General features: G+C 52.9%; 8 protein-coding genes across 8 annotated transcripts; 5 read left to right on the plus strand and 3 right to left on the minus strand.

The window, feature by feature from the left end:
- Positions 1 to 2,220: 2,220 nt before the first annotated feature.
- asaA (Ankyrin-repeat domain containing transcription coregulator asaA) lies at positions 2,221 to 2,870 on the plus strand (the record flags this gene model as incomplete). The annotated part of the gene is made up of 2 exons (XM_036645616.1): positions 2,221 to 2,777; positions 2,831 to 2,870. The coding sequence occupies 2 exons, from the start codon at positions 2,221 to 2,223 to the stop codon at positions 2,868 to 2,870; spliced, it is 597 nt and encodes a 198-aa protein (XP_036489940.1).
- A 3,460-nt stretch (positions 2,871 to 6,330) lies between these two features.
- MIR1-0 (Mitochondrial phosphate carrier protein) lies at positions 6,331 to 7,290 on the plus strand (the record flags this gene model as incomplete). The annotated part of the gene is made up of 1 exon (XM_036645617.1): positions 6,331 to 7,290. The coding sequence occupies one exon, from the start codon at positions 6,331 to 6,333 to the stop codon at positions 7,288 to 7,290; it is 960 nt and encodes a 319-aa protein (XP_036489038.1).
- Positions 7,291 to 8,482: 1,192 nt separating this feature from the next.
- prlG-0 (MFS transporter prlG) lies at positions 8,483 to 9,808 on the minus strand (the record flags this gene model as incomplete). The annotated part of the gene is made up of 2 exons (XM_036645618.1): positions 8,483 to 9,664; positions 9,734 to 9,808. 2 exons carry the CDS (start codon positions 9,806 to 9,808, stop codon positions 8,483 to 8,485), a joined length of 1,257 nt encoding a protein of 418 aa, XP_036489943.1.
- A 5,353-nt stretch (positions 9,809 to 15,161) lies between these two features.
- dke1-0 (Acetylacetone-cleaving enzyme) lies at positions 15,162 to 15,599 on the plus strand (the record flags this gene model as incomplete). The annotated part of the gene is made up of 1 exon (XM_036645619.1): positions 15,162 to 15,599. One exon carries the CDS (start codon positions 15,162 to 15,164, stop codon positions 15,597 to 15,599), a length of 438 nt encoding a protein of 145 aa, XP_036489378.1.
- Positions 15,600 to 16,189: 590 nt separating this feature from the next.
- On the minus strand, positions 16,190 to 17,328 carry CGCS363_v013771 (7,8-dihydropterin-6-methyl-4-(beta-D-ribofuranosyl)-aminobenzene-5'-phosphate synthase; the record flags this gene model as incomplete). Its single annotated transcript, XM_036645620.1, has 3 exons — positions 16,190 to 16,476; positions 16,536 to 17,037; positions 17,092 to 17,328. 3 exons carry the CDS (start codon positions 17,326 to 17,328, stop codon positions 16,190 to 16,192), a joined length of 1,026 nt encoding a protein of 341 aa, XP_036489379.1.
- Positions 17,329 to 18,463: 1,135 nt separating this feature from the next.
- CGCS363_v013772 (uncharacterized protein) lies at positions 18,464 to 19,159 on the plus strand (the record flags this gene model as incomplete). Its single annotated transcript, XM_036645621.1, has 2 exons — positions 18,464 to 18,718; positions 18,800 to 19,159. The coding sequence occupies 2 exons, from the start codon at positions 18,464 to 18,466 to the stop codon at positions 19,157 to 19,159; spliced, it is 615 nt and encodes a 204-aa protein (XP_036489380.1).
- A 214-nt stretch (positions 19,160 to 19,373) lies between these two features.
- CGCS363_v013773 (Beta-galactosidase) lies at positions 19,374 to 22,684 on the minus strand (the record flags this gene model as incomplete). The annotated part of the gene is made up of 2 exons (XM_036645622.1): positions 19,374 to 20,810; positions 20,858 to 22,684. 2 exons carry the CDS (start codon positions 22,682 to 22,684, stop codon positions 19,374 to 19,376), a joined length of 3,264 nt encoding a protein of 1,087 aa, XP_036489381.1.
- A 2,367-nt stretch (positions 22,685 to 25,051) lies between these two features.
- Positions 25,052 to 27,094, plus strand: CGCS363_v013774 (Lactose permease; the record flags this gene model as incomplete). Its single annotated transcript, XM_036645623.1, has 7 exons — positions 25,052 to 25,280; positions 25,343 to 25,621; positions 25,684 to 25,761; positions 25,862 to 25,894; positions 25,949 to 26,288; positions 26,351 to 26,849; positions 26,915 to 27,094. The coding sequence occupies 7 exons, from the start codon at positions 25,052 to 25,054 to the stop codon at positions 27,092 to 27,094; spliced, it is 1,638 nt and encodes a 545-aa protein (XP_036489174.1).
- Positions 27,095 to 27,428: the final 334 nt, after the last annotated feature.

Below are 27,428 nucleotides of genomic sequence, written 5' to 3' on the forward strand. Positions count from 1 at the left end.
CTAGTGAAGTCATGTACATGTCAAAAGCCTGCGGATGCCGTAATGGTCCAATTAAATCGCGTGATACCCTCGCGGACTTCATTTCGGACTTCAAAATGAACCGATCCAGGAGCGGAGACATGACTTAATAACCAATAGCATCAGAAGACGTTCATCATGTGGCATGCAATTTCTTCCACCTTCGTCAACGAGTGGCGTTTTGCTCGGCATTCTCTTCAACAAACCCCGGGGCTTCCAGATCCACTCTATTTCACAAGAAACACTCGAATGGCACCGACCATGTGCGGCGTGGCAACTGGTCATCAAGCACTTTGTAGGATATCCAAGGAGACCACCTTGAAGTTCAACGATCTGGTTTCTTCTTCCTGGCTTACTTCAATGGCTATTTTGCGCGTACCTGAGGTTTGAAGCATCGTATCACTTCATGTTTAAAGCACACGACTCTGTCAATGTAACATGGCCGGCGTGACATTCATCGGTGTTCCAATATCTTGGCTTTCGCTGGACGCTCTCGTCTGATTTATTGCTATGGGCTCTTCAGAGACTGGTCTCTCGTTGAGCATGTTGCTGGTGACTTGAGCATTTAAATAGCACTACGATATGCTACCAAGTTGCTTTTGCCCGTTGCGCTCACATAAGTGGCGCATTTTAACCAGAGGGATCGCAGGCGAGCCCGATGAGCACCAAATAGAATAGAAACGACGTACTGAAAGGTCAGAGACTATTGATGACCCCATATAGACCAGACTCCAGAAACCTAATGAGTTCATAGAAAAGACCCGAATATACGAGGATGCAGCGATGGATCCGAAAGAATACGACTAAGCAGTTGAATCCGTATTTGTCATTTGCTGAGATCAAATGTTTATCGGCCACTTAAAAGAATATATAAGCTTTACAATAATTTGGTTTCCCTCTGAATAGAACAGCCGGATAATAGGTTCTCCAGCTGCTGAAATCGTCTCGACTGGGGCTTGTCGTAGTTCGACCCGAACAGCCCCCCTCTGTCTTGTCAAACAGCGTACCAATTGTTGGCCAGAAGTTGGTGAGACAGACATCGCCACGGCGACCGGGCGTAGGGGCCCTCGTAAGCTTTTTGCTTGGCATGGCGTTCGGTACTAGGCTTTCCTTTTTGGAGAATGAAGACTTCAATTTCTGCTTAGCTTAATGGCGCCTACGGTGCTACGGGCGAACCCAGTAAGATGGTATGGTTTCACATCGTGCATAAGGCAGACTGCAAGGATTACCTGGACGACCTGTTTGCCCTGGCTCAGGGTAAGGCAGCAATCTGTGGCCTTCGTGCGTGTCTCACCACACTCTTAGTTGTAAGACAGAGTGACATATGAGCCCCCTTGCAAAACGAGCCCTCTCGATGCCGGGAAGGTGTGCTCGGATGGTTCTTCAAGAGGCCCTCTCGTATTACAGTCGAGCATTGTCATTTTGAGGCCACATGCCGCTCTACACGTGAATCAGGTGGAGGATAATAAACATCTCTCGGGCTTCACACTTAGGTCAAGGCATGACGAAAGTGTGGTTCATGGCATCTCATGAGCAATGATCTGGAATTCTGCTCTCTGCGTCTAATGTACCCAAGTTAAGGCCACAGGTTCTTGCACCGTCGTACTCTTTTACATTGGAGCAGACTTGCAGCAGCCAAGCCGTTATCAAGACAAAAAGGAGGTTAGTGAGACATTGGCTGTCTTAGAACTTGGTGCCATCATATTTGAGCGATTAATGGTTGGTAGCCTGATTTACGTCGTCTCTGGATTAGGGCCAAATTTTCAGCAACCGAGCTAAAATTGGGAAGGCAAACTGGAGGCAGGCCAGCGAGACGTCGGTTGCCTTACTGGGATTGACGGCATTGAATAGCACTCGCCTGACTTGCACATATAAGAGCAGACCTCTTTCGCAAATCTCGTTCACTCCTTCTCAAAGTTTCAGAGCTACGGTCTTGCAAGTGCCGAAAGTAGCGCTACGTCACGCGTCCTATTCTCCTACCGCTGTTCAGCAATCTGTCCTCAACAGCATTTCGGTACTTTCTTGATTCTCTAAATAAGGGGCCATGTTATCGAGCGCTCCAAGACTACCCCCCGAAGAAGAACTACGGAGGAGAAAACTAAGCTATGAAGAACGAGACAGACTGGCACAGGAAGATCGTCATAGGTATCTTCCATGAAATAGAAACCGTCTACCATAATCAAGTTGCCCTCCATTCTGATCATGCTCAATAGTAAATACCCCCCAAAGCTACACTTCAAGGATAAGTTCCACAAGGGAGGAAGCTCTGCATCGAAACTTGTTCAAAAAGCGCTCGAAGACCGTCTGCTCGACCCCAACACGCTTTGGGCCTATGAAGATATCATCGACCCGCATCCAACATCCGCGCCTAATGAGTACGGGGACACTTGGCAACGGTGGAACACACCTCTTCACCTCGCGCTTCTTTGCTTTGATTATGAGTCGGCAAAAATCATCCTGCGTCACCCAAGAGCAGAACCCAACATCTATAACACGGAAGGACGCACTGCTATCCATGAGGCTGTCAAGCTTCACAACATCGAAGCTATCCGCTTTTTCATCCATCATGGAGCGGACCCGAACAAAGCCTCACAGGATGGCCTGGTTCCCCTTCATGCAGCTCTTTACGAAGGATACGAGGAAGTATTCTTCGCCCTGCTCGAGAACGGTGCCACTTTGGAGGCTGCCACGCATCACGAATGGTCAATCACGGATCTTGCTTTACTGGCCTCGGAAGATTCCATACTAGAAAGGCTGATGTCAGACGAGTACGGACAGTTACCTACTCCACTAATGCTACCCTCCCGAGCAGCTCCACGTCCGAAGCCTCAGGATATCGCCATACCCGCTAAAAGACTTCTTGCCGTCGTTTCAAGCAAGCAGGTCCTTCCAGAAAGGACCCTTTATGATACATACCACCACTTGGTGTCTGCATCGCATATCCCTCGGGATCAAAATTGGGACACGGACGCTGTCAATGCCCTCGTCGACAATGTAATGGACAGTTTGCACAGCGTCTCGCAAATACCAAGATTGGCTCTTGGCGAGAATTTTTGCTTGGAATGCTTAAGGTTTTTGGCATACATCAAAACATTCTGCAGGGATACAGCCGCGGCGAACCGTGAGTATTCTGGCAATAGGGTCGACTTACATAAGAACAAACAGGAACTGGACGATTGCGCACTTTCTGGGTGCCCCATCTGCTTGGCGATTTCTGACGAACTTCGCAATCTGAATGAGAAGGGCAACAGTGGTCAAAGCCACGAACTCATACCCGTCAGTCTAAAGATTCGGCGCAGTTCCCCAATCTTCATGGAAGGTAAAATTGGCCCCTATCAAATAAGCGATTTCACTGCACATGTTGGGGATTCGAAATCTCCATGTGCCTCTTTCGGCTTGCGGCCCTATGACACAGGATTCGAAACTCACCAGGGATATCCTCTCAGCCAATGCAACGATCATAGTACTGGCTCACCGAAAGCAATGAGCGTCGCAAAGCATTGGCTTCAGATTTGCAAAACCTCTCCAGGGCATTCCGTTTGCCGGGACACATACGGCCCACGCGGAACTTGCAGCACTTTACCAACGAGAGTGTTGAACGTGGGCTCTGAAGACAGGGAGCCATTTCTATTCGAAGGTCATGGCCTTAAAGAGCGTTACTGCATCCTGTCGTATTGCTGGGGTCTCTCGGGGAACGCCACAACCACTAAAAACAACTTCTCACACCGCAAGCAGGGCATCCCTTTGGAATCACTTCGGACACTACTTCGCCAGGCTGTAATAGTTGCAAGATCTTTAGGGTACAAGTACCTTTGGATCGACGCACTTTGTATTATACAAGATGATGCGGATGACTGGGCCCGTGAGGCGGCAGTAATGCACGAGCTTTACTCTCGGGCCGACTTGGCACTTACAAGTCTTGTTGCAGCAGACTCCAGGGACAGCTTATTCGTGTCACGCTCAAGAGAAACTGCTAGGCCCATACCATTGAAGATTGGTCTTCCGAAAAAATATCGCCATACCTTCAATGAAGGTGTGTTTGAATTTGCGGCTTATCCCAGCCATCACGATTACAAGGACGGGGATTTTGAAGGCCCAGTGCATCAGCGGGCTTGGACATTGCAAGAACACCTCATGAGCACACGAGTTGTCTATTTTGGCCCCGGTATCCTGCACTGGGAGTGTCTCTGCTCTTATCACATCGAACCAAATCCCGAAGCACAGTGTTTCACTAGGTCTATCGACTACAGTGGCAAAGATTTGGACACAAGGAGAAGATTAAAACTAGCCGTCAAGACTCTTCAGCAGCAAGAATTGGCCTCTGAGAACAAAGAAAGTCCCATCGAAGTGTGGCAATCTCAAGTCGAGGAATTCACCCACAGAAAGTTGACGAAGCAATCTGATAGAATCCCTGCGTTTCTGGCAATTTCTAAGGTGCTTTGCAAAGCTGGTGGGGACGAATTCGCTGGTGGGTTATGGACTAGGAAGCATCTGATTCCCAGTATGTGTTGGAGACTGGAGCAGGCTGACGAGGCAGACATAAGAGGCCCGTCCTGGACTTGGGGGTCTCGTTCTGGCGCGGTATCTTACGATTTATGTCGACATCCAGGCAAGATGATGCCGATGTCATCCGTTATCTTGGTCGACATCAGTCCTGATAGATCTCACAGCAATATCTCAGGTTCCATTACGCTCAGAGGCTCTCTCCGTGCTTGGAGATCAGACAACAATCGCCCCAATATTCCTTCCCTTCGCTCTAATCCGATCTTCGGATCGGGTACATCGGAATGGTTGGATCAAACTCCAGACTCGCAAGACAGCCTCTATATTTTCGACATGCTGAAATCTGGGAGAACACCACCGCGTCCTCCGTCTCCCATAGCACTCTACGGGCCTGCTACGAGTTCTACTGTTAGTCTTTTGCTGAGGGCTGTTGATGGTAAAGACTTTAGCACTGCTTTGGTGTTTCGTCGTGTTGGCATTGCCAACAAAACTCGGATTGAAGGATACAGGGTATCAGAAAAAGCTGGATATGATGTCACTGCCCGGCATCGAGGTATTACAGAGTTTGAGAACAACCGAGTGGTGGTCATTGTCTGAGAACGACGGCTATTTGGCCATCTTGTTGCATTGGGTAAATTTCCGTTATGGGGTTTTTTTTTTCTCTATCCTTTTTGGCATCGCATCGATAATTTTCGGCAACGTGTGCATGATCTATTTGTTTCCGAATATTTTAAATTTATCTCACGGAACCAAGCGCAGGTTCTCGCTGAAGAGTCAAGTCTGTCCAGTCAACACCGGCGATGTTCCCGAAGGAATGACAGGACCAACTACTACGCAACAAAATTTTCACTTTTATTGAATACGATACAAGACATAGGTCTACTCTTTCTACGTGAGGTTCAATACAAGAAAGATTTCTTCCTGTGTTCAAACTTTTTGATGTCCGAATTGTACGTGTGTACCTAGTAGACGTCGACGGATGATGTGGTTGAGTTCGGAAAGCAATTGCAGTGGGCCCGAAACCTACTTATGAGTGCACCTGGAGTCTGTTGTACCTTCGGTGTGTCGGCGTACACACAGGGACAGGCACGCCTTTTCTCAAGCAATTTCACACCGAGACTTGAATTCGGCTTGAAAATCATTGAGGTCCTAATGAAGCTTGGGCGACGTACAAGAACGTGCATAAGACTTTGCTCGTTGTACTGCTCTGTTACAACGTAGCCCCGATGTGAGAATAGAATCACCGGCTGGGAATAACATCAATGAATCGGAGGCGACCGCGGCAGTTGGGCTGAAAAAATTAATCCCGGCGGATCCAGGGTAACGTCTTGCGCGGCATCGGAGCCACCAGGCCCATCTCGCGGCGCGGGAGCATCCGCTGCGTCGGGGCGCGACTCCGCGAGTCGGGACGAACGGCATCCAAAAGCTTATCAGACCGCGATAAAGTGGGCGGTCCTTAGTGATCCAAAAAATGTCGTCAATCCCGCCGAGTTTTCTCCCAGTCCCGTCGAATGAAACAGGGCCAATCTGATTGGGCAATTGGGGCTAGCGTTTGCATGCGTCCCCGAACACTCCGGCGGCGATTCCGTCACGACGGAACAACGACGTCATAGCGTGCTCAAGCACAGCGACTAGGGGTCCACCACGCACCACAGCACACACTACCCTGCCAAGGCAAGCTCTCTTATCTTCTACATGACGGGAGAGACCTTTTAATACTCTCGACCAGCCGCTTTCTCTTGATACTCCCCATCGTACATATCAATTCTCTGATTTCCAGAAGCAGACACATCTCCACTCTCAACAAACATGGCATCAAAAACAACACCACCACAAACAGAGGTCCCGACCTTCTCACCCCTCGACTATGCCAAGTTCTTCGGCGCCGGGGCGCTCGCCGCGACGCTCACCCACGGCGCTGCGACACCCATCGACGTCGTCAAGACGCGCATCCAGGTCGACGACGCCATGAAGGGCCTCAACATGGTCAGCGCCGGGCGCACCATCGTCGCCAAGGAGGGCGCCTCCGCGCTGCTCACCGGCTTCGGCCCCACGGCGGTCGGCTACCTCGTCCAGGGCGGCGGCAAGTTCGCCGGCTACGAGTTCTTCAAGAAGCAGTTCATCACCCTCGCCGGCGGGCCAGACAAGGCCGTCGACAAGCGCACCGCCATCTACCTCGGCGCAAGCGCGACTGCCGAGTTCTTTGCGGATATTCTGCTGTGCCCGCTCGAGGCGACGCGCATCCGTCTCGTGTCGCAGCGCGGGTTCGCTAACGGCTTGACGTCCGGTTTTATGCGTCTGGCGCGCGAGGAGGGTTTTAAGGGGTTCTACTCAGGCTTCGTGCCGCTGCTGTTCAAGCAGGTACCGTATGCCGTCGGCCAGTTCTCGGTGCACGAGGCGGCGGTGGAGGTGATCTACCGCACCATGGGCCCCGAGAGGAAGGCCAAGATGACGCAGCTGCAGTCGACGGGCGTGGAGCTGGCGTCGGGCGTGGTGGCGGGTGTCGCAGCGGCGGTGCTGTCGCACCCGGCGGACACGCTGCTGTCGGCCATCAACAAGGGCGCGGGCGACCCGAAGCAGGGGGCCACCAGTAGGATGTTCCAGCTCGCGAAGGAGTTTGGGCCCAAGAGGCTGCTGCTGACGGGCCTGGGCCCGCGTATCGTCATGACATGCGGTCTGGTCGCTGGGCAGTTTGTGATTTATGCGCAGTGCAAGACGTTGGTTGGGGCGCCAGCTGGTATTGAGATTCACAAGGAGGAGTCGTTGTGATTGGGATGGGATATGAGGGGTAGAGGGATTTCGCAGGCGTTCTGGGCGTTTTTGAGGAGGTAGAGCGGGTAGACGGAGTGACATACAATTATTCTATGACAACCTAATTCAAAAGTATTCGCATGAAGCACCGATGAACCGCGCGATATAGGAGCAACGTTGTGGGCATGGTGTTGACCCTCTGGCCTGCAAAAGATCCCGAAAACGAGCTCCGAGCCATCCGTGTTCCACTTTGCAGATGCACACCGCTCACTATCCACTCGTGAGAGATAGCATGATCTGAAGGGGAAATAATACGCGCACTGAGAACGTTGCAAATGTCTTAGGCCGTTTCATTTGGGCGTGGCTGGTGTCTTTGTTGGCGATGACTACGTCAGAACGGACGTTGACCACGAGAAAGGCGTACCTGAATCTTGCGGGGTGCATGGAAACAGCACATACAACCCGCAAGCATCCCGCTCTGGTGGAACAGTTTGATGCTGAGATTCATATACTATGAAGCAAATCAGTGGCCATAGATGCAAACAAAGACAACACGCTATGAGTCTGCTATACAACTATTACAAAGATGCTTTGCGTTATCGGAACATGACAAAGGTAACTCTCGAAAGGCTCTCGCTGCCACAACGTTTCCCTCAATGATATCTATAGATTTCCTCGATGCGATATCCATGAATCCAAGCCCTCAAACCTTGTATATCATGGGATTTCAGTACGTCTTACTCAGCAAATTGTGACCTGGCCTTTTTGGCTTCGGGTGAGGATATAACCAAAGAGATTCGAGAGTGATTGCACGTGGCTAACACCCAGAGTACTTGGACCTCGTCGAATGGCCTCTTGGGAAATTGTATGGTGTTCTTGATCTAGCTGACGACTACAAGAGCTAATCAAGGAGAAATTACGAGTTCATTTCAAGATAGGGGAAAAAGAAAGAAAAAAAAGGCAACCAAAGGACAAACAGTTCCGACCTAAATGTCTGGCAATCACTTGTCTCATGTTGCGATACCCTCAATCTGAGCCGCAGCCTCACCGCCTGTCACGTGACGTGCGGTATTACGTAAGCCGCGCGTGTGGATATTAGCCCGCGATGCGGACCACCCTTCCGAATAGTTACTCCTACAATACACCTTGATTCCTGATGACCTGCGCGCCCGTAACTCGCAAGATCTCATTTCCACATTTTTCCGCGCCCTCAGAGCATTAGAGGGTATTTCTCTCGAAGACCACCTCCAAAGCGATAAATAGCTAGGGGCGCCGGAATTAAAAGCAACCCAATAAAACCAAGAAGCGAGTTGCCCCAGCCAAGTCCCAGAGAGGCGTACATCTGTGGTCCGGCTAATGGGAGGAAGCAACCAAAGATGCAGCGCACTGTTGTAAGAGCAGCAAGTATAGAGGCCGAATAATGGCCTGAAATGTCGATAAAGTAGGTTTGAATGGACGCAAAAATACCCATCATACCAAATCCAAATGGAGCCAGACCTAGGATCGGAACGGTCCAATGAACTTGTTGGTCCGTAGCCCAGCCGTACCAGAAAAAGCTGATAGGAACGAAAAGAGCAAAAATGATGGACGGGGCTAGTCGCATTTCTGGCTTATATCCTCCTCTGTTAGCTTTTGTGAGCCGTATCACAGTAGCATCCGAGGTCCAAGCTGTGATAACAAGCCCCATAACGAAACCTAAGCCGAGTCCTAGATAAGCAAGGCCACAAATCTCCAGAGGCCAATCGTATGTATCCGTGAATACACCGGCGACAGTTGTAAGAAGCAGGTAGAGGAGGCCAAAAACAAAGGCCATATAGATTGCCAAGAGAGGGACGATTGGCGACCTGGTGATGAACTGGAATGGTTTGATGACTCCAGCAGCGAGTATGGCCAGCTCTCTGCGACTTGTTCTGGGTGTGCTGACATCGTAGATACTGACCAAGTCATCTCTCCCCAGCACCTTTCTGAGCTTCTCTGTACGCCTGCGCAGCAATACCACGTGGTTGGTTTCGCGGCTGAAACCAAAGACAATGACGGCCAGGGTAATACACGCAGCCAGAAGAACCCAGTAGACCCAGCGCCATCCGGCCCTTTCAGAGATGAAGCCTCCTAGTATGGGCCCTAGCACAGGGCCAAACAGTGGCCCAACACTAAAGATGGAGTTAGCAGTACCGCGCTGCTCCAGTAAGAACATGTCCGATATGAGTCCGCCGCCCAGCGTCAGTGACGCAGCCCCGCCTACGCCAGCCAGAAAACGGAAGGCAATGAGGCTGCCGATACTGCCAGCCCTTGCGCAAGGGATTTGCCAAACGGCGAGCCAGAGATTGGCAAAGTTTAAGACTGGTAACCGACCGTAAATCTCACTGAGCGGCGAAAGAACCAATGGTCCGAACTGTAGACACAATCTTTAGCGCCGATTCTCTTGCTTGTATGCCAGCGGGTAAGAAAATAAAAAACTTACCGCGAGTCCTAGGACATAGATGCTGGTGGCAAAAGACCTCAATACGCTTGATTTGTTTCCGAGCTCGTCACTCATGGCTTGCGCCCCGGGGGCCGTGATAGAAGACGCAAGTGAACTTAGTGGTCCAACAGCAGAAGTTGTAAGCGATCACTGCACATAAAGAGGCAGATACACGGCGAGGATAATCTCACCTCAGAAAGGACACGAAGCTGACGAGGCCAAGAAGAATTAACTTTGTTTGATAGGAAAAGTTCCTTCAATCGCATCAGGTCAAGGTTGTTCATGTTATCACCACCGTGATATTCTCACTTGGGGTTTTGAGGATCGCTCTGACCATCCCACCCAACTACGCCATGTAGAAGGTTGGTAAATAGGTGCGCGCCATTGGCTATATCTTCTTGCTGGTCCTTGAATAAGTGTCAGACATAACACAAGACGTAGACACCACCCTCTCTGCTACTTACACCTTGAGATTCCATCGTTCTCTGCGTCGGGACACGTTCCATTTTGATGTTGAGCTAAGGACTGGAAAAGAAAGACTTGAAAACAGGTATCTTCTGTGGAAGGGTAAAAAACCAAGATAATAAGATGGCGAATTAAAATTGGTAGTTGAAGAAAAGATGGTCATGGAAGAAAACAGCACATATCAATAAATATTGAACAGCCTTTATTTCATGTCAGTTGCCACCAGTGACACATTTTCGCATAACATGGGTGTAAGAACGTAAGAAGAGGAACTTCTAGGAGAGAGACTTTGGCCAGTATTTCGAACGATTTCCTGAAGGGCCTCGGTAATCACGCTTGTCCAGCCAAGCGGTGGATACAGTACATGATTCGGGGCAATCAAACGCTCGGACATCTCGGGATTCAATATTTGCCGGCGTGCTCCGTCCGGTACCCGCTCAATCGGTTGTTGAATCATGCCTGAGGGGGATATGCGGATGTGGAACTTTACTACTGATGAGAAATTCCGCCTCTCATGTTACAGAGACCCTTTAGGTCCGCTCTGTCAGGTAGATGACGATTACTTGTTGATTGAACGGGAATGGTTGTACGTCTGTATAAAATAGTCATAGCTTCAGGACAGCCCATATATTTTCTCATCGGTAGGTTCGTCTTTCATCTTGTTTCAACCATAATTGCATACGTTGCCGACACATCATTCTCAAAATGGAAGGTCTTGTCTCACTTCTTGCTCCAAGCGACATTATCACCTCGCAGTCTGATCCTGTTTCCTACAAGAAGCTTACGACCTTCTGGGCTGCGCAAGTCAACCTCGGCCCTCAAGCTGTAGTCGCGCCGTCCGATGCGCAGACTCTGGGGAAAGTCATGAAGTATCTATATGACGATACACAGCTGGACTTTGCGTTCCGTGGTCATGGATACTCATCCATGCCAACTAAAGACATACTGCTGAGTATGCACAGATTCGACAGCTTCAGCTACAATTCTGATGAGAACACTATCACTGTGGGTGCCGGTCAACACTGGCTAGATGTGTATGAAGCTATCCACAAGGTTGCCCCTCAGTTTACTGGTGAGGCATGCGCCTAGTCGTCCACTCCCGAGGGCTTATCTGCTGACTGTCCGGTCAAGCCGTCGGAGCCCGTACCCCCTGTGTGAGCGTCGGTGGCAGTATTATTACCGCGGGTTTCTCCTGGCTCTCTGGTGACCTAGGTTGTATTTCGGATCCTCAGAATATGCTTGATTGCGAAGTTGTCAAGTATGACGGATCCGTCGTCTGGGCGTCTCAAGAACCTGAGCTCTTATGGGCAATTCGTGGTGGCGGTGGCGGATTTGGAGGTAAGATTATGTTCCTACACTTCTAAGAAAAGGTTGCTAAGTGTTATTACAGCGATCACAAAGGTTATTTTCAAACTACACCCATCGCCTGCGTCTGTTTTTCACGGAACGATTGTTGCTCCTAGGTCTGTGCTCCCCCAGGCGATCCCTCACTTGTCCCGGTTCTCTGCTTCATCTGCCGACCCAGGAATCTCTGTCTTTATGTTTATCGAGAAAGACAAGTTCCAGAACATGCATGACGTTGATGCTGGGGAGCATGATGCTCTGGTCTTCCATGTTTTTGATGTTAGCGGGGAGGAGCACGGTCGCACCACCTTCAAGTGGGCGCTTGACCTCCCAGGTGCTCAAGACTTCACCAAGATGGGCACAATTTTGGAAGTCATCAGAATCCAAGGTTAGTAGTGCTTGCTTCTCCACTACGCACTACTCATGGGCAGATTTCCAATGACGTTCATGCTGATGCTGTTTAGATCGTGTTGCTGCGATGTCCGGGACTTCCAAGCAATATTGGGCGCCTATGATTGTACCAGAGTTCAGCGAGAGGCAGTTGAAGGACTGTGTTCAATGGTTTACAGACCTAGACAAATATGGAAAGACCATCTCTGACAACACCTATATGATATTTGAGTTGTTTTGTACCGTAAGATCCCCGGTCTCGATTCCAGCCCTACCGCATTCATAGCTAACACTGAGAAGCGCGAAGGCTCTGACCCGAGCGCAATGGCATGGCCGGGTCCTCGCGGATGTCGGCATATGCTCGTGATTGGAGTTGGCTGTGGGCTGGACGTCCCCGCAGCAGAAGAGGAAAAGGCCAAGAAGCTCGCAAAAGAGGCCCCAAAGCTCTTGATGGGCGATGACCCTCGCATATCGCCTACACCGAATGCCATTGATGAATGGACTGAGATCTCCAAGGTATGCAAATATTATATAGTAAATGGCTTTGTTATCGGTTACTGATGCTGATGTGGCTCTTGTAGATTTATGGAAGCAATCTTGCCAAAGTCCAGAAGCTGAGAGCCCGATACGACCCCAAGGCTCGTTTCAAAGCTCATGTGAGCATTGCTTGAGCCATCTTAAGCTTCGAGGATGATTTGTGGGATTATGGCGCTCAAATGCACCGGTGAAAAGGTAGCATACAGCTCTGGAGAAATAGAGAGTGATCCGTCAGAGACTGCCTGCTGTGGGTTGATCAAAGTTTGAGGGGCTCTCAGAGGCAGACCCCCTAGAACGCCTAGAATCCTATAGTGGTTAGATGATACAGTAATTAATTGCTTTTCAATCCATCACCCTCCGCTGTTGTGTCCAAGCCTCCTCAAATCATGCTTTAGCCTAACTGTGCGTCGCGCCTTGCGTAAGAGAGAGCAGTCACCACACCAAACGCATCCAGCAAATTGACCGCTTTGTACGTGAGCTTCCTTGTATTGTAAAAGAGATAGATACACCTGGTATATTATCCAGCTCACAGTTGAAACACTGATCTTGCCTCATGACGTGGCCATGCTAGGTATTAGGTATATTTCCGTTATCCAAGGGTTACGGGTAGTGTGATGCCTCACGCAGTCGCAAGATGAGTTAAGATCGTGTGAGAGAGAAGATATCATAGGGAGACGATGACTCCAAATCAGTGTTTGCCTCGGAGGCATGTATGCTTTCATTTCAGCTCCATCGAGAAGAGTCTGGCCTATCTGAACAAATTCTCTGCTTGATATCCCCATGGACAAATGCATGCATTACTTTTCACAGCCACATCAAGCCGAGGCGACAGGCAGCAGCATCTATTCATGCCACATCCGAGTCAAAGCAGCAATGAGGGACTCCTTGCCTACTCTCCAGTCTGTAATAGCCGCATTCTCAAGCTCCAGCAATCCTCCCGGCAGCATTGACGTTGTCATCTCAACAAACTCTGCTACCAAGTGAGATGGCAACACTTGCCCGAAGAAGCTTGGCAGAGCGTCCTTATCAACAGGTCTGACCTCAATACTCTTTCCCACGATTGACTCGAGGGCATGCTTCACGTCTGTGGTGGAATATCTCTCGGGGCCTTGAACATTGACAATCTGGGGGTATTCTTTGGTCCCGTCTCTGGTAGCTAGAAGTTCTGTCGCACATATTTCGCCGATATCTCGTGGTGAAACCTGCGGGACGGTTTAGCGTCTACTGTGTTATGGGTCGAAAGATGTGGCATAGATAGGTACCATAGGTATTTTAAAATCGATGGGAAGGATTGGAGAAAAGAAGAACGGTCGCTCTGATTTGGCGGTGTCGAGGGCAGGTCTCCAGTTGTCCATGAAATAACTATTCCTAACGAATACAACTTCAGGGGCCACTCCGCAGTAGGCCTTCTCAGAATCGTAGTTACTCTTGACTTCACCCTGCCTCACGGCGTCAGCACCGTCCATACATGACGGGAGCCAATTGGTATAAACTTACTACGCCCTCATGATACTGTGCCCCAACACTAGACACATAGACAAGCCTCTTGACCGATCCCGCCTTTTTCACAGCGTTGCGTACGTTGTCAGTGATGCGCTTGTTGTGCGCAGAGACATCAGGATCAGAAAATGCAGCTGGGGTTGTGATAAGCACTGCGTCAGAACCACTCAAGTCGATTGACTCTGGCTCAGCGAGGTTGCCTCTGATGGCCCGGAAGTTTGGGTGTGATTTGAGATCAGAAGGGACCTTCCCAAGGTCGCGATAGATACCAACAACTTTGTGAGAAGAATCTCGGGCTAGCAGCGCTCGGAGCGCTACCTGGCAGACTTGAGATGATGCTGGGACAATTGTGAGCTGCATTTTGATTTGTTGCTTGACATCGGTCATAGAAATAATGAGTGCGGGCAGGGTGGTGGTCAAAAAGCATGTCTGAGTTCAGGCTTTATCACGCTGGCGTGAGATACCCTCGACCTGCGCATTCTCCAAGTACCTACTTACCATGTCTGTCACCCAATCCACTAATTTCCAGACATGAGCTGCGCTCGGTATTCGGAAGACAAAGGAGCGCGAGATTTGATCCTCGCTCTTCGCCGACGGTCAGCGCCGGAAACCATGTTCCGCGAGTTCATGCTCATGTGGGCTTCGGACAACAGAATTTGGACAACGGACTTTAGAAAACGGACTTTTGACGTATAGTAGATCCGATCTGGAAACCTCTGGATGTATTTTGAGACTGGTGCTCTACCCGACGCTTGTCCTAGACACACATTCCCTTAACCGCTAGGTGTGTCTATTTGGTAATCAAATCGCTGGTCATGACCGCCATCTTGTCAGCAGATTACGTTCCTTGGCTTTGCACAGCGGGTCAGGTTGCAAGGGCTGTCCTTGGCTACATCCGTGTTCCCACCTCTAGCTCTTCCGATGGGCCTGCTTTTTGTGGTTCCTAATTCATTCTTCGATGGACCAGTCCGGCCCTTTGACTCTGTAATTCTTCTCAGGATTGACTATTTGACGCACACATATAACCTACCTTATTCAAGATGTTGAACCCGCGGAGGGTTTTGTCTTTCATCGCAAACGAAAAACACACAAGAGTACACTCGTCCTAGAAGCATCTTTGATTATCCTACCTCACAGCGCCACACCAAGTTGTCTAGCAAAGCTCAAACCCGAAGAAAAGCAGGTCTTGACCATGCCTGTCACCGAATCGCCCGACATACATCATGGTGGTCAAGATGCTGGTTCAACTGTCAACTGCAACACCCTCCCATGGCTTCCATTGGCACCTAAAATATGGATCAAGCTGGTAAAACTCCAGCCAGCGACCGGCGCCCACACTGTTATCATTCGCGCCGAGCCCGGGGGCGTTCTTCCGCCACACCGTCATATTGAGGCTGCCGAGATTTTTGTTCTCAAGGGCACCGGCGATCACCCACAAACAGGTCATTTCGCTGAGGGGGATTTTGTCTCCGAGAGCAAGGGCGCTGTCCACGACCCCTTGGTCTTCGAGGTTGAGACAGAGATGTTGATGACAAGCCAGGGGCCTTCTGTCTTTCTCGATGAGCAGGGCAACGATCTTTACACAATGGACGTTCCTATGCTACAGGGTCTTGCGCAGTCGGTCGCTTGATTAATGAAGCACCTGGCACATACTGGCTGGCCATGGCAACCATGAATCCTTATCAGAAAGGGAAAATCAGGCGATTTGCAACTGTTGGATGTGTCAATTTGCGAGTAGTATCCCGCTTCAAGGGTGGTTCCATACCTGTTTCTGACAACAACAAAAAACTGAGTGAAATTGTGCGATTGTTCATAGAGTATGTAGAATGATATGACCGCGTAGTAAATCCAGCCTTTTGCTGCTATTTGAATACTTACTCTACCACCACACCTTTACTGGTATTCCTGCCGAGTTGTTTGGGGATTTCAGCAATGATGTCTAATGTAGGAGCAGTTGAAATTCTCTTGCAAGACTTGCCCCTTGGATACCGTGTACATGTCTCCTTTCCAAGTTCCATCACAGATTCCCTGGAGTGGAAGACGGGGGAGAAGACTTTTAGCGTTGGAGACTACAGTAGACCATTGTCGTTGCCGCAGTGTAACCGCGAAAAAATGGGACACCAAGACGAAGTCATTGGCAGCTATTCAATACTAAACATAGGTCCTATCGGAAAATTGTCCGTTGAAGTTATGGCTACGCATGGTCAGATTATGAGACTTTTAAAGTTGGTACTTGATACCGCCAAAGATTGGGGCCATTCGGCCAGGCATCTCATTCTCAATCAGTCCTTTAAACCTCCATCCAGTACAATGGCCAGGCATGAGGACAGTTGGGTTGATCTCCTTTAGATCTCTCATGCAATCACTCATCTTCTCAGGCGAAGCATCGGCGAGGTGATAGCCGCCAACAATAGAATGGACGGCGCTATTACTAACATTCATGGCATCCTTGGCGATGTTGATCAGGCCAGCGTGGCTACAGCCTGTGAAGATGACCAATCCCTTGCCTGAGAATGATGATCAGCTGGCAGGCACTAAAGTTAATAGCAGACGTGCGAAGACGTACCCTTGATGTTACACATGACATATCGTTCTTCCATGACCAGCTCGTCTTTAGTCCATTCCCCGCTTCGAGTGTTGTACCTGATGCCACCTGGGATACCACCTTCGTACGACGTCTCTCGTGGTATATCCCCGGAAATGAAGAACATGCCATCCAAGATTGTGCGGGCGTGGTCGACAATCTCAATATCGCCGCCCGCATCCTCTATCTCTTGTAGAGTCGGATCAGGCTCGAGAGATATGGGAGTATCGAACATGACCCCACGATAATCGGGCCTGTCAGGAGGCAGGGCCACAAGTACCGGGCCATGGGCTGATTTGTCATTGTGAATCAGCCGAATAGCAGACAGTAACCCCCCTGAGTGGTCACGGTGCCAATGAGACAACGCGATTGCTTCCACGTTTCCCATAGGGAGCCTCAGCCTCTTAGAGTTCCTTTCGAATACATCTTCCTCTGGTCCGGTGTCAAACAGCAGCGTACGACTCTGGCCGTCTTTCTTGGCTGTCTACATGCTGTGTCAGTCATTGGCTGATGTGTGCAGGGTGAGTGGAGCGGTTACAATAAATAGAGACAGCCCATGAGCACCGCAGCAAATGTTGCGCATTGGCATCTCGAGCTTTGCTCCACCACGCTCGGCGGGGTCGGGAACAGGGCTGAGCGGCACTCCTGCAAACGATTGCGTATGACGGACTAGAGGGCTCGGGCTCGGGGAGATTTGGTCGATTTCGTCGTTGACGAGAACATTGATTTCGAGGCTGTCAACCTCGACGAGGCCCTGGGTAGTGTCGGGGCGCATCTTGACAGTGACGCGATTGAGGAGCGGGGAATATGATTGAATGCAAGAAAAGACAAGGAAACCACGGCGTAAGAAATGGAAAGCTCGCAGACTTTTCACTAACAAGCTTCATGTCAAATGAGGAGTTGAAACCAAAGTAAGTGTCAGTTATGTCCCTATTGACATGAAGCGGTATTACAAAGGCTGAATAATGTAAAAGACTTTTTTCTTTTTTTTGGTCAAGTTTTGCGGAATTTGGAGCATCCGGTCTGCATAAGTCCATTTGGCCAGCTACCTACTGGATGACAAAAGACGATTGAAAATTCGATTAGTTCCCCCATAGGCGTTGCTCAAGTTGGGTCCATGGAAAGACTCGGCATTTGGGAAGCGTCATTAGTCCGACGAAGCGCGAAGCCTCATGCCGAATAAAGCGCTGTGGAGTTTTGTTCGAGTGCCATCCACACATCCATAAGGTAGGTACCCACGGGAGTTGATTCTTGACCTACCCTAAACTCATACTCAGGAAACACACTGATCCACTCATCTGTGATACGTCACCTTGACTCGGCCCCCTTCGTGGAGCACTCACTCTTGGGATCTATTGTTGAAGTCGGCACAGATGGCAATGGTGGATCATGACGGAAGCCGTTCTTGCAGTCGCTCGGAAGGCCAGTTTCAACCTCAGTGAAGGCCATCTAGACAGGAAGGTGTCACAGCCTGACTGGGCTGAGAGCCCTTTCTTTCCAGAGACAGCCAGTTCGACGCTTCCTCACGCGTGATCCCTTAGTGCAACACATCATTGGGTCCAGATCCAATCCAATGGCGAAGGAAGGAGCAGAAGACTCATAAGGGAAAGCCTGATGATGAATAATTCCATCTCTGGCTGGTCTTTCCTCCTTGGAATTGCAGACACTCACGACCTTTCGTACCCCCGGCCCCTTCCTTTGCACAACCCACGATATTGGTACAACCCCTTTGGACGGGAAGCAACACCTCTGTGTCTCCTTCATCAAAGCTTCCCGATATTCACAATGATAAAACTCACCCACCCAACCAAAAAACCATTGGCATCCATCACCAACACTGAACTCAGCTCCACAACCCTCCACTCCGAACTCCCCTTCCTCCACTCCTTACTCGCCGAATGCCAGCCAGAATGGGCCTCAAATCCGCCATAGTCCCTCTCGTCCTCTCCCTCAGCTGCATCACCACCCTCGCAGCAGCCGAGTCATACACCCTAACAGCCTACTCCCCCGCAAGCCGCGCGATCCACGGCAAACCCGTCAACGCCAGCGGCCGCCGCTTCATCATCGGCCTCGACGCCCCGATGTCCTACTGCCCCGACGTCGCACGCGACTCCTGCCCACCCGGAAACATCACCACCGTCGACGGACTTCTCACGGCAATGATGGTACGCTCTTTGTCCCTCTGTCGGGGCACCGAGACTTTACCTTCCTTCCCCTTTCCCCCGACTGACTATTCCACTTGACAGGTCATGGTCCCAGGCGGACAGAACATCTACGTCGATCCCGAGGGGTTCGTCGGCTTTACCCAGGCACACTCGGCCTCTTTCCCCGCCAACTCCACCGTGATGAGGGGCTTCTATAGAACAACCGCCAAGTCCTCCTCTCCGTGCGACGCCGAGCCGCCGACGGACCTCCTCGATTTCTGCGACCCAAAGGATGCCGCGAGCGAGGGTGTGCACGCTTGTCCTTACCACGATGTCGTGGGGACTTGGGTGCTCGTCGCGGGCAGTACCCGGGCGAGGGCGCGGCGGGGTGATTGTCAGCGGCTCGAGGGGTTGGAGTTACACGAGAGTGAGATCGAGCTTGGAGCGTGGCAGTATACGTGAAGAAGCTTCTGATCAAGCCTCCATAATGTCGGTTTCGGTGTGTTGGTGATGAGTTTCGGACTACGGCACACTCTCATCACAATTTTGGTAGTTTTGGTCTGGCCACACGTGGTCAATTTGGTCGAACAGTACACACTTTTCTCAATTTGATGTTTAGCACCAACGGGCTTTTTTCAGTTACAATACATTACACATGTTCTCTCTCTCAAGACACTTAATCCAACACAAGCTCAACGCCGAAGTCCTTGGCGTGGAGCTCGTACGCCGGCAGCGTCGCCGGGCCGCAAGAACCCGTGCCCAGACCGTGGTGCTTCCAGTCCAGCCTGACGACCGTGTCCTCCCTCTTGCGCTTGTACAGCTCGTAGGGATGCTCGCACTCGTCCAGGTCCTTGGTGGTGTAATGCATCGCCGAGAACGACGCCCCGTCCAGGTCGCCGAACCGCGCGCGCAGCAGCTTCTCGCGCGGCGCGTTCTGGTCCACGACGCCGTTCGCGTCCGGCAGACGGCCGCGGAGCTCGACCCAGCGGACATCGGTCCTGTTGCCACCGTCCTGGGGGTACTCGTAGTCAACAAAGAGATCGTCGACGGTCTCCTCCCAGTTGCCGAAGGCCTGCGCGCGCTTCTTGTCCGAGTAGCTCTCGCCCGGCCCGCGGCCCCACCACGCGACGGTCTCGACGCCCTTGACGCCGCCTGTGAGGCCGATACGAGCGAAGGTGTCGGGGAGGAGCGGCCCGTTGGGCTTGCCCTTGATCTTGATGTAGACGGCCTCACCGTGGAAGGTGAAGGTGGTCCAGGTGTCGACGGCCCAGGCAAGGACCGGGGGCGCGATGCGGGAGTGGACGTTAACGACGAGGCCGTGCTTCTCCTTGCGCCACTCAACGCGCTTGACGTGGTGGCGCGTCTGGTCCAGGCGGCGGTCCGCCCAGTTCTGCCCGAAGCGGCCGCCGCGGTCGTTGTCGGTCAGCGCGCGGTAGAAGTCCATGACGAAGGGCTCCGTGAGGAGGTCGAGGTGCGGGCGGGCGGCCTTCTTCCAGCTGGTGAGAGTGCCGAGGGTGAGGTCGAGGCCCCAGGTGGACTGGCCCGTGGAGGAGGTGATGCTGAGGGTGGAGGGGTCGGTTTGGCGGATGGTCGGGACGGGGTCGACGAAGGGCTGGAAGAGGGTGGAGAGGATGCGGGCCATGGACGGGGGCTTGGAGAGCGGGAGCTGGCCGAAGGCGACGCGGTGGCCGGCCTTGGCCCAGTTGGTGTCCTCGGTGAGGATGAAGTCGATGTGGAGGTAGGCCTCGGCGGTGAGGTCCTTGGGGAGGCCCTTAATCTTGAGGTGCGCCTTGGTGTGGGGTTTCACGCCCTTGGGGACCTCGACCTCCTGGTCGCTGCCGATGACGAGGCCGTCGCCGACGATGTGCCAGGTCGCGGTGAGGTGGTCGAGGTCGACGAAGTCGTAGCGGTTGATGATGGTGACCTCGTTGCCCTTGATGCCGAGCGTCTGTACGGGCTCGATGGCCTTGCCGTACTCGCGCAGACCCGGGGTCGGGGTGTGGTTGGCGAAGCAGAGGCCGTCGAAGACGAAGTTCTTGTCGTTGGGGTCGTCGCCGAAGTCGCCTCCGTAGCCCATGTACTCCTCACCATCCTCGTTCTTGGTGCGGAGGCCCTACGGATGTTAGTATGTGTTCATGTGAGAGAGTTGTGAGGACTGACATGGTTGGCCCATTCCCACACGAAACCTCCCATCAGACGAGGGTGCTCGTAGAAGGCGTCAATGTACTCCTTGACGCCGCCGGGTCCATTGCCCATGGCGTGGATGTACTCGCACAAGACCAGCGGCTTCCTCCAGTCCTTCTCGGACGCCTGGTAGACGATGTCGTCGACGGAAGCGTACATCCGGCTGTAGATGTCTGCGGTTTGAGCACTACCGTCACCCTCGTAGTGGACGAGGCGAGACTGGTCGATGCTCTTGATGACGTCGTACATGTGCTGATGGTTTTGTCCGTAAAAGGATTCGTTGCCCAGGGACCACAGGACGACGGATGCGTGGTTCTTGTCACGCATGACCATCTGCCTGGCTCTGTCTTCGTAGGCCTCTCTCCACTCTGGGTTGTCGGAGGCGAACTTGTGGCCGTCGATGCCGACAACGCCAAAGCCGTGGCATTCGAGATCAGCCTCATCAAGGATCCAGATGCCAAGCTCATCAGCGAGGTCGTAGAGCCTGGGGTCGTTGATGTAGTGAGAAGTGCGAATACCATTGACATTAAAATGCTTCATAATAAGCAGGTCACGCTTGAGGAAATCATAAGGCACCGCGCGCCCGGAATCAGGGTGGTGCTCGTGGCGGTTGACGCCGCGGAATTTGACGGGCTCTCCGTTGATACAGAAGACGCCCTTGATGAGCTCGGTCTGGCGGAAGCCAACCCGCTGGACCAGACTGCACTTTTGGAAGTTGAGGACGAGCGTGTACAGGTACGGCGTCTCGGCGGTCCACTTGTGAGGGTTCTTGACGCGCACCTCGAAGCGGTTGGTGCGGTCAAAGATCTCCATGCCCTTGGCGATGAGCTTGCCGTCGGCGTCGAGGAGCTTCATATCAACGTAGGCGCCCCGGTTCATGGTGATGTCCACGCGAAGGGTGGCATCCTTGTAGTCCTTGTCGAGGAATGTGTGGACGTGGTAGTCCTCCGGGTGGAACTTGGGGAAGGCGTGGAGGTAGACATCGCGGAAGATGCCACTCAGCCACCACTGGTCTTGATCCTCGAGGTAGGTGCCGTCGCAGCGCTGGTAGACCTCGACCGCGAGCGTGTTCTCGGCATCGACCTTGATGAAATCCGTGACATCCCACTCGCTCGGGTTGCGGGCTCCCTGGGAGTAGCCGACCTCGTGGCCGTTGACCCAGACGGTGAAGCCAGAATCGACGCCCTCGAAACGCAGCCTGAGCTGGTTGTCCTCGGCAAAGTCCTTGTCGACGTGGAAGGTGGTCACGTGGCGGCCGCACTCGTTGTCATCGTACGGGATGTTGGGGGCGTCCACGGGCCAGGGGAAGTTGAGGTTGGTGTACTGCGGGCCCTTTCCGTAGCCCTGGCATTGCCACATGCCGGGAACGACGATGTCGCCCCATTCCGAGGTGTCAAAGTCGGGCTTGTAGAAATCTCGGGGCCCAGCAAAGGGCGAGGTTGTCAAGTGGAACTTCCACTTTCCGGAGAGCAGCTTGGACTTGGACTTGGTAATGTCCCGGGTCAGGGCGTCCTCCTCATTGTTGTACAGAAAGAAGTAGCTCCGAGGGGGCAAAGTGTTGCGATGGAGGACCTTCAGGTTGCTCCAGTCTGGAGTATGCTCGGGATAGACATGCGTGGGCGAGCCACTGACCACTGTGGTGGTGTTATTGTTGATTTCTTCCTCGGACGGGCCGCCGCTGGATGAGCCCTCACTTGAGGAGCTTCCCAGACGGCGGCGGTGGGCTAGTTTTTCCATGTAGACGCTCAGATGGAGGTCGGTGGTAGGCGAGATGTTGACATAGTCATCGGAGATGTCGGACATGGTTGAGACAAAGGTGGCCGATGTGCCGAGGCGGAGACGGAGACGGGAAGGCTAGCAAGAGTGGGATTGTGGGTTCAGTGTTCGGCGAGGGACGGGACAGGAAGAACGGGGCGGTGGAGAAGCAATTAACGGAGGTGGTTTAGTGACGGACATGCAGCTGGCGCAACGTACGGGGATCTCACGATGATGGGAGGGGAGGTGGTGGGCTGGTGTGATGGTGTTTGGTGGATAGATCACGATATCCCTTGCAGTGGTGGATGTATGGATTGCAGGAACGTGGGAGTTGGAGACGAGGTTGGAGCTGGAGCTGGAGCTGGCAAACAGTCGAACGGTTCGATTTGGAGCTCGAACGAGCTGGTGTCAGGAATCAGGAACGTCACCTGAGACGGCGCAGCGTCAGGGAGTGCGGGGGAATCTCAATCACGAGGTACCTTCCCTTACTGCAGTGCGTCCCTTGGATGCGCCGACGGAAGGCGCAGGGGCCTGGTTTGGGGGAAGCGGGGTAGCTGATGATTGGCCAGGGGAGCTCGGGGGTGCTTAGCTAATGCTTCAGAGTTGGAGCTTAAGCATTGGGCCTGAGGCATGTGGTACGTACCTTTCATACCTAACACCACCAGCAGCTACTCGCAGAGGAAACAAGGACAGAAACAAACAGGAAAACACCACCAACCAACGGTCAGTGCCGAGTGTCAGACTGGGAGATACTTGCAGTGCTCAGCATGCTCGGGCGTTCGTTTGACGTGAGCTCGGATACTGTCGGCCATCCATCGTCCATTCTGTGCAGTGTTCTGGAAGCTGTGCCACGAAGACGTCTCTCTCCTCACGTCTTTCATGTTCGTGATAAAACACACCCAGCGGACAGCTCGCCTCTCTTTTGAATCCTCTGGGACCACTCTTCTTCTTCTCCTTCTCCTCCTCCACAAGACCCCGAAAAACCCCAACCCTTCCTTCGCTCCCACCTCCCACACGAACCGCGCGCATCAGTTCTAGACCAGATCCCGAGTCAGTCCGGCCACCGTCCGAGAATTTCTCCATTCCACGGTCCAATCACCTGCCCTCCCCGTCTCCTCCTCGTGGCGGTACGTATCCCAGGGGAAACCCCAGGAACCACAATTCCCCAGACGAGCCTAGCGTCTAGACCGCACCTCGGCTTTCGCCCCCGTCTGGGGATCGGGACTCTCCGCACCGGACCTCATTCCTCCTTTTTTTCCAAAGGATTTTTCTTCTTTTATTTTTTACATCGTGTGATATTGCATGGGTAAGCACGTTGGCTCCGAATCGCCTCGGTAATTGCTCCTGACAGACAGGCAATGCACCGCCAAGGCACATGATGTTGACGGGACAAGACTTACCCCGATTGACGAACTTGCTGCGCCGTACGCACAACGGCTCGTTTCCCGCCTGCAAAGCGTGATTCCCAAACTAAGAATCTGAACCGCTGCGGGCGTCGCCGGCCATCGTCACGGGCTCCAGATCGGCACGCCAACGCCTCTGTTGGCATGATCCGAAGCTTGGCTGATGCCACCCGGCCGTCAAAACCGGCAACCGGCTCGGGCTCAAACCTGCCAGCCATTCTCATCCTCCTCCCAAAACAGCTTCGCCTGATTCCCCCTCATCGACACTAGTCTACCGTGAAGCAACCCCGCCGGCCCTTTTGTGCATCTGATCTGAATGTCCACTACCCTCGCGAATCACAGCTCGAGCCGATGCCTCTTGATGCTGGGGTCCGGATGGCACCCCATGCTTTTTGGGGTAAATATTGAGGAGGCAAAAGACCAAGGGTTGGCGTGTGCGGAGATCCGTCAGGTTCATCGCGAGTGTGCCGTATCCGTACCGCTGGCTGGGTTTCGAGTCTGTCTGTCTTTGCAAGTTCAGGCCACTAGTCGGGACCAACACGACTGACGGCTCATCGTGCCATTCTAGGCTCATCTCGTTCTCCATAATACCAGCAATTTCACTACAAAAACCTCCACGTGCTGCGGCTCCGTCTCCCCCGTGCGAACCAGCCCATTGCCTGAATCCTCCGAGCGTGTGGGGATGCCAGTGGAATCCCCATATCCTGGGGACCGGGGTGTGGTGCAAGCAAGCAGGATGGAGATGCCATGTAACGGTAGTCGCGCAGTCGCAGTCCCGACCCGGTGGTTGGGCCGTTGTTCACCGGGCGGCCCTTCGCTCATGTGTCTGCCCATTCGATCGGCATTGAGGTCGCGTTGGCTTGCCGGCCGGCTGGGCTCTTCCTCGATCCCTTTAAAGAGGCCATCTTCCCCTGCGTATGCGACACGCGTGGGCTGCTTCCTGTCTGTCCCTTGACTCCATCGCCAATTCCCCAAGTTTTGCGCCGCAGTTCGCATACTGGTTCCAGTCACAATGGCGCCTCTCGAAGAAACGAAATCTCGCACCGAGGTCGAGCACGACAATGCGCCGATGGACGAGAAGGCCGCGAACGCGGTCGGCGACGTCAAGGAGGTGAACGCCGCCTCCGTCGCATTGGCTGCGGCCATGGCCGAGGCGAAGCCCAACATCTGGTCGCCCAACATGCTCCGTCTATACTTCATCATGGCCGTCGGATACCTCGTCTCGACTATGAACGGCTTCGGTGAGTTGACCAAGTCCCAACATCAAACCTGCGCGTGAGAACGAGCTAACACCGCCCCGCAGACAGTTCCTTGATGGGCGCCATCAACGCCATGCCGCACTACCAGCAGACCTTTGGCCTTTCCGGCGCCGGATCGACCACGGGTATCGTCTTCATGATCTACAATGTCGGCCAGATATGCAGTTTCCCCTTCTGCGGTTGGCTCGCTGACGGGTACGGCCGCCGCGTCTGCATCGCCGTCGGCTGCTTCATCGTCCTCATCGGCACCGCCATCCAGACGCCCGCCAACAACCTCGGCCAGTTTGTAGCTGGTCGCTTTGTGCTTGGCTTTGGCGCCTCTCGTGAGTTACTCTTATGCTGTCTGGTTTTTGACTGTGAAGGGAAGCTAATAATTGAGCCGCAGTCGCCTCTGCCGCTGGCCCCGCCTACACCGTCGAACTCGCTCACCCCGCGTACCGAGGCTTCATGGCCGGCATGTACAGTGAGTAACCTCCCGTCGATTCCTTCTGCGCGAATCCGAATCAATACATTCTGCCTGATTCCGGGCTCAAATGACGATTGCTGACGTAAAACTCTCACAGACAACTTCTGGTGGCTCGGCAACATTCTCGCAGGTGAGAATAGCCGTCTTAACCCACCTTAAACGCCGTATGCTAACTCGTTTTCAGGATGGACTACCTACGGATCCAACCTTCACGTAGATAACTCATGGGCTTGGCGAATCCCCACGGTCGTTCAGTGCGGCATGCCCGGCGTCGCCATGCTCTTCATCATGTTCTTCCCCGAGTCGCCGCGTTGGCTCATCTCTCACGACCGCGCCGAGGAGGCCCTCGCCATCTTGGCCAAGTACCACGGCGACGGCGACGTCAACTCACCCATCGTCCAGCTGCAGTACCACGAGATCATGGAGGATAACCGCCTGACCAAGGATGAGAACCCCTGGTGGGACATGCGTGAGCTCGGAAACACCCGCGCTGCCCGATACCGTCTGTTCATGGTCATCGCTATGTAAGTTGCAACTTTTTGGGGCACCGTCCTTTCTTGCTACCACGAGCTAATCGCCATTACAGGGCTTTCATTGGACAATGGAGTGGAAACAACGTCGTTTCTTACTTTATGCCCGAGATGTTCAAGCAGGCCGGCATCACCGACGACAAGACCCAGCTCCTCCTCAACGCCATCAACCCCATCTTCTCCATGATCGGCGCCATCTACGGCGCCAGCCTGCTCGACCGCCTCGGCCGCCGCTTCATGATGATCGCCGGCCTCCTCGGCTCCCTGGCCGCCTACATCATGCTCACCGGCTTCACCGCCGGCTCCGAGACCAACAAGAACCTGTCCTACGGCGTCATCGTCTCCATCTACGTCTTCGGCATCTGCTTCGCCTGGGGCTTCACGCCCCTGCAGACGCTGTACTCGGTCGAGTGTCTCGAGAACCGCACCCGCGCCAAGGGCTCCGCCGCGTCCTTCATGTTCCTCAACGTCGCCATCATGATCAACACGTACGGAATCTCCGTCGCCATGGAGAGGATCGGCTGGAAGCTGTACCTTGTGTACATTGGCTGGATTGTAAGTCTTGAACCTACCGCCCTCGGGTTCTAGGATTTTCAGCAGATGCTAACTGGCGTAATTAGTGCATCGAACTCGCCATCATCTACTTCTTCTTCGTCGAGACGGCGGGCAAGACCCTCGAGGAGCTCAAGTCCATCTTTGAGGCTCCCAACCCCAGGAAAGAGTCGACTAAGAAGACCAAGGTCTCCGTCGACGAGGCAGGAAACGTCATCAACGTCGGCGAGACCACCTCGGGCATCTAAATAATGCGTGAGCCTGAATTTATATGCCAACCCCCAAAATGTGGCGTGTGAACTTGGCCACAAACGAATAATTATATATGATTAATACGAATTTGATTCCCCTCACGCCATGTACCATCCTCCGTAATTTGAAAGATGTTTGTCAAAGCCGGATGCCACGCGGATGACCTTGGCGTTAATGTCACACCGAACGATACGACCCCCGCCAAAAAGCAATCCCGACAGGGTCCGCCAATCGAAGCATCTCATTCCCGCCCGTCTTGTCCCGATTCATATGTTCCCCATTCAGCCATCTACCGCAGTCCCCATTTCAGCCTGGCCTAGGGGTCCCGTG

Source organism: Colletotrichum siamense (genome assembly GCF_013390195.1).
Source record: "Colletotrichum siamense strain Cg363 chromosome Unknown KSG_Cg363_contig09, whole genome shotgun sequence".
NCBI lineage: Eukaryota > Fungi > Ascomycota > Sordariomycetes > Glomerellales > Glomerellaceae > Colletotrichum > Colletotrichum siamense.